Source organism: Antedon mediterranea, chromosome 7, assembly GCF_964355755.1.
Source record: "Antedon mediterranea chromosome 7, ecAntMedi1.1, whole genome shotgun sequence".
Taxonomy (NCBI): domain Eukaryota; kingdom Metazoa; phylum Echinodermata; class Crinoidea; order Comatulida; family Antedonidae; genus Antedon; species Antedon mediterranea.
In genome coordinates, this window is record NC_092676.1 from 27196495 (window position 1) to 27209731 (window position 13237).

At 29.7% G+C, this 13237-nt stretch overlaps 1 protein-coding gene across 4 annotated transcripts in view; it reads right to left on the minus strand.

Annotated features, from left to right (window-relative positions):
- Positions 1-4766: 4766 nt before the first annotated feature.
- Positions 4767-13237, minus strand: part of LOC140055123 (hepatocyte nuclear factor 6-like) — a 33162-nt gene continuing 24691 nt past the window's right edge. For all 4 annotated transcript variants that reach the window (XM_072100341.1, XM_072100339.1, XM_072100338.1 and 1 more), the window contains one exon: positions 4767-9803. In XM_072100341.1, coding sequence (XP_071956442.1) covers positions 9427-9803 — 377 coding nt within the window. In that variant the 3' untranslated portion in view covers positions 4767-9426. The remainder of the gene's footprint in view (positions 9804-13237) is intronic.

The following is a 13237-nucleotide window of genomic DNA, read 5'->3' on the forward strand; positions in this document are numbered from 1 at the left end:
TAAATATGTCATGAATAATTGTGGTGCTTCTGTACTTTTTTTATCTGTTGCCCCTTTTTTATAACTGTTACAAAAAAAAAATACCCTTAAGGGTGTATAATTATTTTCTGAGGTTTAATTACAATACTGTATATACATCGTATAGCTTAAATAAATAAATGCAATTCTAGGACATCTGTGATCTATGATGTCATTATGAAGTTCAAATTATATAAACAAATGGCCTTAATTTTAATTGAATCACTGCAGAAACAAGTGATTGAGAACCGTGTATTTTGTACATATGGTGTGGTAGGCATTGTGTTAAACATACTAAAACAGAGAGTCACTTTGCTGCTAACATGCATACAAACTGCACATATGTTCGTTGCTGTTTAAGCATATTGGCGTGGGATGGGCTGGAACTCGGTATAAGACAGACTCATATGAACCAATTTTTGGTGGTGTACTGACTATGACTAATATAATAGATCTATTGTTACGTTTAGCGAATTTGGAATCAATTGTGTTTGACAATATGATGTGTGTGAAATTCACCGGTACAATATGGTTTGATGTAGGTCGTGCAATATGTTACAGTTTCAAACAAATTCAAAATTCATTTAAAATTAATACTGAAACAAAAAAACCTTGATTATTATTTACAAAATATATAAAATACTCTATAAACCAGACATCACCGTATTTAAAAGAATTTATTTACACAGAAAATTAAAAAAAATTAATAAAAGAGGTCTTTATTTTTATCCAAAACAGATTACAAAAAATAAGCTATTGATATTGCACTAAATTGATATGGTTAACTTGTTGATTGATACTAGATTTGTAATAAAAACAAGTTTTATTCAATTATTCAATTCTATTTTTTTTTAACAAAAGGGTGTTTAAATTAGTTTTGTTTGTACTGTATAAAATTTTACAACTCCCTGTTTGTATGTACCAGCAATATACAGCATTCAATAACAATATATTATCTTGTTTGCCGCCCTCTATAATTCTTACATCTCATAACTTTTATCATAGAAAGATATTTTCCACACAAGTATAATAATATTATTCCCATTAAACAGTGACATAGTTCACTTTTGTGTTTTTTTTTATTAATGCCTGTGTATTTTTGTTCATTTTTTATTGAAAAAAAAATTTGAAATATTTTGAAAAAAACAGCGAAGTTTTTAAAATGGAAAGTATTTTTTAAATTGATTTCCAGCTCATCTCATTTACAATGGTTTCTGTTGCAATGAACATGCTTATTCATAGTACAATGACATTCCATTATATATTGTTGTCAAGTGAAACTCATTAATACACATATTATATAATAGTAATATATTTCATGCTTCGTTGCACATCAAATTAATAAAAAAAATGTACATAACCTTGCTTCCCAGGGGTGGTATTTACAGTAAATGAAGCTAATACCCAACAAAGACCATTTAATTTCAAAAACCCTTCATAGTACATCAAGTACCCATTTGCACTCCTGATGGGGAAATTCATCCATTACTAAAGTGGCTAATTCAAGGACGAAACATGGGGTCTCCTACTAAAAACCAACAAATAATATTATCACTAATGGGCCATCTTTAACTAGATATACATTATCATGAAAAATGAATACTTAAAGTACTCATTTTTACTCAATCTATTTTATGTTTTTGTTTAACATTTAATTTTTATTATACACAAAATATGTTGTTTTTTTTTCTGTATCTATATATGGTATGGATCATGTAATTATATTAATGATTAATTTTCAGCAATAAAGAAATTATCTTTGCCAATTAAAACATTGTATAACAAATTGTAACATTAGGATTTGAATAACAAAATGTCTGTAAATTAAAATGTTTATCTAAATTTGAAAAAGTATTTTATAATTTGTTTTCAAATTTAACAATACTGTTTGGATTCTAGAAATTTAATTTGTTTAGTATGATAATTTTAGAAAATGTATATGTATAAAATTATCAGGTGGCGTACTATTCAATATCTCAGCATATTTTCTAAAAATTTACATCTGATATTATAAATTCTTAAAGATAAAAAAATGTCAGTAAACATAATTTCTAATTAAGTTTTCTTGAATGAAAATTACATTAATTTGTTTATAGTTAAAATTGTCCTCTTTTTTTGCCCTAGGCATCATCCAGCTTCAGGTCAATAATGGAAGATAGTATAACAGCAAATGAGAACAAAAAGTAAGTTTGTCTTGGTTTTTCTTGGGTTAATGAAACGTATATGTGTACTTTTTACAATTATTTTCCTTTTAAAATCTGGGTAGGTGTAATACATTTCTATAAACATAAAATAAGATAAATTCTTATCAATAAAAATAGGTGATCACAAATTGAATGACGCCTTTATTAATTCTCGGCCATTTTCTCCATGTCATGATTGGACATGGCTAACTGCTAGTCATATTATGTTATCAGTATACATATTTCTACGTAACATTATAAAATTGTAAAACTTCTTTTCGTTTCTTAATTAAATACTATGACACATAATTATTGATAAAGTATTTCTATAGAAATGTATGTGATAAATAGAACAATTATTATATTACCACCTGTAACTAGAAACCTATAACTTTCCACAGCTTTCTACTTCTATAAAGCCTGATATTTTAGACTATAAAAATTAATTATTACGGTGCGCATAGAAGACGGTGGATGAATAATTAATTCTGTTGTATATAATACTGTGAGAAAGACGTGTTTAAGTACAGGTGCTCACTGGATTCATTTACGTTCTCAGGTGACCGTAATATTAAATTGTGTGTATTTTAAGCCGTTTGCGAAGGGAGGATTGTAGTGGGGAAGGTTTTTGTGATATGCTTAAATATACAGGTGGTCACAAGATTATTTACATGCTCAGGGGGCTGATATTACATTGTGTGTGTGTGTAGGGAGAATTGTGTTGGATAGTGGGAAAGTTTTTTGTGATATGTTTATAACTACCGGTGTTCACAAGCTTCTTTACATGCTCAGGTGGCTGGTATTACATTGTGTGTAGGGAGAATTGTAGTGGGTTTTGGTATTATGGGAGGGGGATATTTTTGTGAAATTTTTAAGTACAGGTCCTGCTTCAAAAATTGTGTCCTTCCTCCAATGAAAAATATTAAATTGTGAATTGCATTTCAGTAATGCATCATGTGAAGGGTAACTAATGTTTAATGATATTTGGAAAGGCTGTCTATCACATGAAATCTTGCCTGGGGTTGTTTAGTTTTAGATGTGTTTGGTCTTTGTCTTTTGGACTTCTTGGAAGTTCTCTCGGTGCTTCTATATCTTTCACTAGGGCTCTAATATGCCTTCTCTTTCTTCAAGTGATGTCTTGTTTTTAGTAAAATATTAAAGTTTTCTTCAGCCAGAGGATATTCTGTATCTTAATCTTTGTATGGTGAACAAACAAGCTGACCCAATTGCAATGTTATTATTATGTTATGCCATCAGCATTTTCTAGGCACAGATCTTTTGTTTTTACTGGAGTATTTACACGGTATTGTTATGGCTCAGTAATTACTATAACACACTCTTATTAACTTCTTCATAACTCTCAGTTGTACGATTGTTCGTCAACGGCAAGAAGGTATTACATTATATGTGCCGATATTATTATTATTATGTTTAATTAAGATCAAATTTAGTTGCAACAAAACAGTCAGAAAACCTTGAGATCAGAAAAGCAAAGTCAATAAAAATTGAATTAAGTGATGTTTTGATTCTGACGATATTATAACCAAATTAGAAACATGGATGTTATGAAGAAAAACACGTTGTTTTCAAATGATTGTCATCCATTAAAGAAATTATGACTTAAATAGCATTAAAATAGGATTTGTTTCTTCCGTTTATATATTTATTTAAAATAAATTTTTAAATATTGTTTTTAATTGACTGGATATAGTCATAATCAAAATACATTATAATTTCGTAATAATTGTAAGTAAGTAAATTTTACAATCTTTATGATCCAGTTGGATGCCTTAAGAAATTTTTTAAGCTTTTCTACATCAAAGCTGGGAGCGGACAGTAAACAATGAAGTATAAAAGACGGTTCATTCACTCCTCAAACTTTGACCCCTGATTTTATTTTAATAATGCCACAATTGTTAATTTTAATATATTTTTTCAAAACAATTCGTAGGCCTAATTTAAAACATTTTTTCACATATTTAAATTTTTCCTCTCTGAAGACTGTCTTTATACTTCATGGTCAAACTGTGTGGAAATAAAATAAATTCATTTTAAGAGAAATAAAATTATTCACATGCAAGGCCAAATAATAATGGAAAAGAATATTTATTGACAAGAGAATATAAAGAAACTAAAACGTTCATTTTCCATTGTGACTAATAATAAGGTGTCTGTCAAAATGAATTCAAATTTGGAAATAAGCCAACCTACAAAAGTTGGTTGGTGGGCTTACAAAAGAGGACCAGCATTAAATACCTAATATGACATGAGCAATTTTGTATATCACTTAAGTATACATTTGTATGGGGACTCATGTATCACTAGGAGGTGGGCTTATACAACAGGGAGGGTGGGCTTATATTCAACAACTGTAATGGGCTATATCCTCTATTTTGCATTGTGCCAAGAAAGCACAGTAATTGGAATAAAAAACAAATGTATTTTATTTCATACACATAAGCCTATATTGGACAAATAAGAATTTTCTTTTCTAAAAAAAAAACCAAAAAAACTTCAGTAGATGAAAATATTAATACGCATACACTCTAGCCAACGCTTTTTTTAAAAAATGAATAAATTCGCCTAGTGTATTTTAGTATCATTATTTCTGTTTTTTTTTTTTTAAAGATTCAATTATAATCCACATATTTATATCTTCATCTCATTTACTCTCAACTTCAGTCCTTTCCAAGTTCAGTAATTAATTTAAGATCTTCAACATTCCGCTGCAAAGAGATAAAAAAAGGACGAATGGCAATTCTTGTTGTGAATGTCCCTCTCGCTCCCTCTCTGATAAACTATTGAACTAGACAAACTCAAAATAAAATTGCACAAAATGAATGACATTAAACTTCATAATTTATTCAAACTGATATATTAACTCATCGTATTAAGGTTTTTGTACAATTTTTTTACGGGGTTCTTAAATCCATTACAATAATACACACTGCACTATACTTTATAAATAAACAGAATTACTAAGAATTATAACCTTTGGTTTTCAGAGCATATTTAAAATTGGACGTATATAGCAAGTTATTAATTTCATTATTACTTTTGCACTACTGTGCTTACCGTACTAACTTGGGAATAAGCCCATGTTACCCCATCATGGGCTTATACCCGAGTAAACACGGTAAGTATAACAACTTAATGATATATTGCAAGATAACTTAATAAAATTGTACTCGGACATTTTTTCATCATGATGGTTTACAGTAATATGAATGTCCGAGATTTCTCAAATGCCTCGGAACCCAACCAAAGGGACCCTGGACCCCAATTGAACAAAGGGATCCTGGACCCCAATTGAACAAAGGGATCCTGGACCCCAATTGAACAAAGGGTTCTGGACCACAAATGACCGAGGGATTCTGGACCCCAATCAACCAAGAAGGAAAAAACCATGTTTCTAAAATTACATTTATGCAATGATCAAATATAGCAAGAAAATATAAGAATAAATTGTATTCTAAAAAATTAATAACACTAATATTTGTATGATCAAATTTGGATGATTTTATAAAGTTAATAACTCATATGAGAATGTAATAAGTTATTTTTTTTTAGTTCATAGTAAATTGAAAAAGCTTCAGCTCATTCAAAATATATTTAAAATATTTTATTAACAAGTTCAAAGATATGACTATCCCTTGAAATCAGCCTTATATATGACAGCCTCTTAGACTAATACTAAATTGCACTGCAAACAACTGAAGAATGTACCAAGGCACTGCCTGACTTAAAAAATAAACTAAGAATAAAAATACCCATCTTATTACAACAATTGAATATAAGATACAAATTAATATAGTAACACCCTTCAAACCACAACAATGTAGTATTGTGATATACCATAAATATTTAGGACCACTCAGGGTTAGGTTTAGAAATTAAGGGGGGTAATGGGGTCCAAATTATGTTCCCCATGACATAGCACTGCCGATATGACACTTGTACATACACAATGAGTATTAATCATGTTTATATTAATAGGAATGATAGTTTGAAAGGAATGATTTAAATACAGTTGGTAAAGTCAATAATTTTCCCTGAAATGTATCAGATCAGAATGGATGGATATTACTATATTAGTTTAGTCTTAATAATAACAGCCATTTTAACCAGAGTAATAAAAGTAATGACAGAATACATTTGTACCTGTATCAATGTATATAATTCAATACTTATTTAATCAACATATTAATTTATTCACAGCTGCTAGAGTGAAGAATGCTGCTGTATTTTTAATTAATTCACCTCCTGACAATTTATCTATACAACTTGTGAGGTATTTTTTTTTTACAAGAATTAAAACAAATTGTAGACTGCAATATCCCTTTGAAATACAAATTAAAAATGTTTCTGAATCTCACTTTCTGTTTGAACACTGGTAAATACTTGAGTAAATATATACAGTATTGCACAAACACACACACAACACCAAAGTTCTAGAAAGTAGTATTTGCCTTTTGAAATATTAGGTATTTTTTATACATATTTTTTGTCCCCTCCTTTACAATTAAAATTACATAAAAAACATTTTTCAAACAAGCAAGGACGAAAAAAGAACAACTTTAGAACTAAAAAAAAAACCACATATTTGGCAGATAACTGGAATGTGGTCTTGGAATGATAAAACAAAAAAAAAGCACACACAATAAAAGAAATTATATTCTAAAAAATAACAAGAAATACTAAACTATTCACGCTTGGCATGAACACAAATTGAAAAGAAAAAATCAAGATTCTAATGACTATATAAAGTACTGTACTGAAAGAAATATATTTACATAAAGAGTTTCTCACAAAATTATTTTACAACTTTATCGAAAAAAAAAATGTACATAACTTTAAAAAATGGTTCTGATAAAACAGTGATTAAAAATTTCTTAATTAGGACAAACGAAAGAAATGTTGAAATGAATAAAGGTTTTGCCTCATTATTGCAAAGTAGCTTATTTTTTTTATAAATGAATAACTGAATTATAATTTCTGATACCAACTCTTTTATGTCAATTGAGTAATAAGTTTGAATTATATGATTTACACAGCTGACTGTATTAGTATATTAAAAGGATGGTTATAGAAACATTTTTACCCAGCATGCAATATCCCTCTTCTAACCTCACATTACGTACAGCATAAATGTTTACTAATGTTTTTAAGCATACAACTTAGAATATTTTAATGTAACATAATTCGTAAACCATTACTCCACCCAAAGATGGAGCATATGAAAGGCATGCTAGGATTTAAGCTTATGTTCACACTGAGCACAGATTCTGGTCCTGTGGCTGGATAAACAATTGTAATTGTTTAACGGTATAACCATTCACAATAATTCATTCTGGATCCCATACAAAATGTATGTATGTGATTACACTACATTACAAAATGTAACGTAGTCCAGATTTTTTTTTTTTTGGCTGCCTGACCTAATCCATGCTCAGTGTGAACGCAGCCTTAATGAAATAAATCCCTGATAGTATTGAAATATTACGGATCAAAATGAACCCTATTTACAAATATTTAACACCCTGTGTGTTTTTTTGTTGCTTTTCAATACTTCAACCAATTTTTATAACAAACCCATGAATACCATACAACCATAGCGTAACGATGAACTATTTTAATTTTTGGTTTCTCTAGCTTAATACAGGGAACTGTCACTCTGAAACAAGTAGTCAATGAAGTCAAATCAAGTAATTACAACTGTAACAGTACTAAGAAATTAAATATAGAAATAATAATCTATCGAAAATTAAATAAACTTGAAAAGGATGGAATGTTATGTCTCATTGCAGCAAATTCTGATTAAAATCAAGAAAATTATTTTTGGTTTAATTGGATGTTTAAATTTTATTCAAATTTTTACTAAATAATAAATAATGTTTGGTCAATTTTTGTGTAATTCAAATATCATTATCCTTAATATAGGTAATGGATGTAAGTACGTCTGAACTAATTGTTTAAAATTTTAGTGGCTCTCCTATTAATACATTGTTAAAACTTTTAATTTTGATAATTAATGCTAGCTGTTGGGACTATATATTAATTAATAGCATTATTAAGTTCGTAGAGCTTGGTGTGTTTAATATTCCACACAGCATTTTTAACGTAATTATAAATTCGAGTATGTTGTAAATTTCGTTACGAACATGATTCAGTTGCAGCTGTACTCGTCTCACGGCGAACAATAACACAGGAAAATTGTGTGACGCAAAACAAACAACCGTTATTCAAAGTGACAGAAATAGAATTTTGTATTGAGACAAAATTTTCTCGAATAATTACCAACACAAATCTGGAATCCTTTTAAAATGTATGTGTAATTTTGTTATCAACAAACTTTACTTGCTTCTTATTTCAATTTAATTTTGTACCTGATTAACACTAGTAATATATTTATACATATAATTTGATTACATATTTTATGTGGTATTAACTATATTTAAACTATAATATTGCATGGAATGAATCATTATTAAATAATTATCAGACAAATAGAGTACTAAGCACTAACAACTACACAGAAATTTAAAATGTTTCCCCGATAAAATTGAGGTTGAAAATAAATATAGGACGAAATACTGATGACAGGGATAACTGTACGGCGTAGTAACAATTATCAAAGAAAATATTGATATTATTGCTAGATCGTGTTGCGTTGCTAAATACAAACACAACCTAAAATTTCAAGTAAAATAATACAATATTTGTAAAAGATTAGTGTCTGTACAGAATTGTGTCTATAAAAGGATAGAACGACGGACCATGAATTAGAAATTTGCATATTTATATTTTCATTAAAACCATTAAAAGTTTCACACAACCAGAAGAAATACTTAGAAGAAGAGATGAACATCTTTACTTCTTAGCATCTCTTTGACAGTTCTTGAGTGACATCATCTTACTATTTAAAATAATTCCAAGGCATCAACCCTGGGTTATCACTTATCTAAATGAGACATTGCTAGAAAAATTAGCATCCTATAGTTCTACTAATAAGAAATAATGATACGAAAATTTACAATTCAATAATTTATACAAGTTTTAAACATAGAAAGACTGTAATTTATATTTGGTTTATATAAGAAAACAGCCATATTTGGCCCGATAATATCTAGGATTTTAATCCCAGTTTAAATAAATAATAATTAATAACCGGGCGGATAACGATTTGGATTGTTTTTTTTTTCTTCCTCTTCTAGTAGTTGCAACCTCATGAGCTCATTGATTCAGGTTTTAACGGGAGGAATTCAGATTTGATAGGTAACGGCGTGATCGTTGTTGCGTTACTGGTCGGGTTACTACCTGGTGACATCACACCATTGTTCATCATTGCGTTGTTACCGTTGATGTCATCTACCCATTTATCAAGTGACCGCCTTCTCGCGTTCATAAAAAAGTTACTGACTGTGTTCAGTTCGAGGCCGAGCTGACTAGCAATCTGCATTTGTAATTCCTTTGACGGGCGTTTTGTCTCCTTGAAAATGGCGTGCAGCGTACGTCTCTGAATGTCCGTGAACACAAGTCTCGGTTTCTTAATCATATTGGTCGGAATCTGATTCTTGGCGTCATCTTCCTTTTTCTTACAAGCTGTAAAATATAATATGAAGAAAATGATTATAAATATGAGAAAACAATCCATTTATCACTGTCGAATCCTAAAGAAAAACTGCTTTTGCATGAAGTTAGAAATAATTACTAAAGCTCTGGCTACACTATCAAACTTTATGTGACTGTGACAAAAAAAAATTTCATCTGTCCATATATGGACATGATGATGTCATATCACTACCATATTTGGGTATATCACTACCATATTTGGGTACATCACACAAACTAGTTTGATAGTGTAGAAAAGTAAAGTTCATGAGAAGTAGGAGCAAAGAGCTACAGTGGCAGATCTATGAGAGAGGCGTGATAAGAAATAGATATAAATTCGTACTTAATGTTAAAATTGATAGACAAGTGGATTTCACTAAAAAGGGAAAACTACCACCAGTGTGTATGTTTGTTTTGTATATAATTATGTAGAAATAACAGTAATATTTTGTACAATGTAAACATTATTATGTGATGTTCATGTTTGGTTTTATACATCAATGTATTATACATATAAGAATTAAACCTCTAATGTATGTAGACATCTTTACCATTACACCACAACACAGATAGAATGTACATATGATTGGATAGCTATTCTCTTTATATAACACCTAAATCAATTTCTGTCATTTGATTGGACGATTGTGGGTCACATGGCGTGCAATAGTACGCACTATTAAACGATTGTTTAATGGTATTTTTTTTGTGTACAAAATGCCAATATTTGTACCAATACACCGATAAACATTCATTATTTGTATAATAGGTTATATACAGAAACTAGTAATTGAAATAAGTTAATGTTAACAAGCTAAAAATTATGTATTTATTATATTATACACAGATGTTTACGTTATCCATCCTCTGTCACACATGTTTTATGTTTCACAGTTAAACTAATGGCTACGAATTAAAATGCGGAAAATTTCTGCAAAACTGTTTTGTTACGCCTGGGAAATTATGTATTAAAATATACCCACAGCATCCAGATGACAATAAGAACTAGAAATTCTAACACAATATCTCGGAACGAGTTAGCAATTCAACCAAGTACACCTGGCGTAACAAAGGCTATACAATTCATACAATAAAAACTACAATGATGAATAATCGTACAGTAAGGAGAAACATTCCCTCTCTATTGTTCTCTTGTTAGTGATAACAAACGCCTATTCTTGTGTCTTTGTGACTTACTCTCGTGTGTGGCTCGTGCATCGTATTCTTTAAGATATTTTCCCAACGCGGTCGAAAATGAACCGCATAAAATTGATGTCAAACCAGGCTGAAAAATGTATTCCCAATTCGAAACCAGCTGGGAGGTAGAAATAGTTGTTTGCGCAAACAACACTATTAAAAATAGTGGGCTGGATAATTTGAAATATCAAATAATTTACATATTTCGTAATTTTTTTACCCGCCTCTCTCTCAACACAACTTGTAAATAATAGTAATGTTTAATGAATTTCTTGGCTTTCCTGTTAATTCCTATGCTGACATTTAACTGCAAATTGTAAATGATTTTATACACATATTTTTTAATTTTTAAATATTTAGTTTTTTCTATTTTATACAGTATTTGATAAATTATTTAAATTTGTTTAAAGTACCAATCAAGAAATATTATTAAAAATCCTTTTGTTTTTATTTGTTATAATTAGACAAATTCTCTAAAAAAGGAACTGACAACTCCCAAAACAGGATTTCGCACACCAGTCTAAGCCTAATGTTTTTTCTACTCTTTAAAATCCATTCCTCAAAGCAGAATTCACAAATATAAAATTTCTTGTGATACATCACAAACATTAATTTAAATAGTAATCATTAAATTTAATGTTTCTTTTTATGTTAATTATAATTGAAGATGCATTTGTAAACGACAATGCTTTCAAAGGTCCTTATGTAGCAAGTGGTAGGAACCAGCTGGCGGAGTCGTCGTAACTGTTTTTAACTTTATCCAATTATAACAACAAGATACCGTGTCTCAAGCCAATGCATTATCAATGTACACTCTTTAATAGTACTTACTCTGAAAGCCATTAGATCTAATCCAATAAGTCTAAAAGAAAAACCTAGTATCAGAAATAATTAATACATATCTTAGTTAAGAGAAATTTACCACGACTAATTAACATTTTCTGATTTAATATCAAGCGATCTTTTACATAATAAGTACTGTAACCTTTGTTAGAATTTGAGTTTCTGTGTTCAACTCGTATCATATATATTCGCAATTTATATTTAATATTCTAGTTGGTTGCCTTGATTCGGTTAAAAAATTCTGAATTTATTTGTGGAAATGTTTAGCCTAGTTGCATTTTAAATAAGACTTATATATACCATGTACAATCTCAATAAGTGTACATTATATATTACAACTTATTATTATGAAATTGATATGGCTATAATTATTGACAAATTTGTACCTTTTACATATTGAATTTTAATTTTTAAGCAAGTTTATAAATTTATAGGTAGGCCTACAAATGAATTACTTTGGTCATTCAACTCATTCAGATAATCTTTGACTGGCAATACTATTTTCTCGTATGAATTCCAAGAGAACCCTAGTTTTGTTTGATTACTATAGTATTAGATTTTGAATTTGTAATGAAGATAAGATAGAAGAAAATCTGGCCTACTTGACAGAAGTTTGTTATTATTACATTGCCGTTGATGCTTGCATTTTGGCAGCACGAGGCAGTTTGATTATAACCCGATCTTTGCACTGCTACGGGGCAAACGACGAGGGATAACGTCAACAGAGCAGGCGTTATTGATCGTTTAATGGAACGAGTATTCCTTGCACACTACGCTAATGGAATTATAAATTGGTGTCATTTTCAGACCACCTTACGATCCGCAAACTTTTTAGATTAAACTAGTTCAGAGGTTTTTCTCTTCTGCTTGGGACTTGAAAACCGTGAATAGATTCATGATTCATCATTGGTTAGGAACGCATCAAACGCAGGACCGACACCACACCGGTGGTCAGGTTTTCTGCATTATTCCCAGCTCATTACAACGTAGATTATTCGATTAACAAGGGGGAGAGGTATATAGAGACCGAATGAATTACGTGTGAAATAAGTAATGATAGCTAAGGGCATTAAACCAATGCACTTTTTCATATTACAAGTTATAAATAAATATGGTTATTAAATAAAGAGAATTTCACTTCTTTATTTAATAATCTTTTTTTTTTGTAGAAATCTTTTTGTAGAATTTATTCTAATAGTCTGAATGTTGTGTTATTGCAGCTGTATCTACCATCGGAGAATACTTCATTTTAATAAGCTTTATCACATTGCAATGAAAACCTATCATCATAGTAATAATAGAGGGTATTTCATGTGTTCTAATTAAAACCCAGGTTCGCTTCAGACGCGTTCTGCCAATTACTACCTAATACGTACGTTACAAAT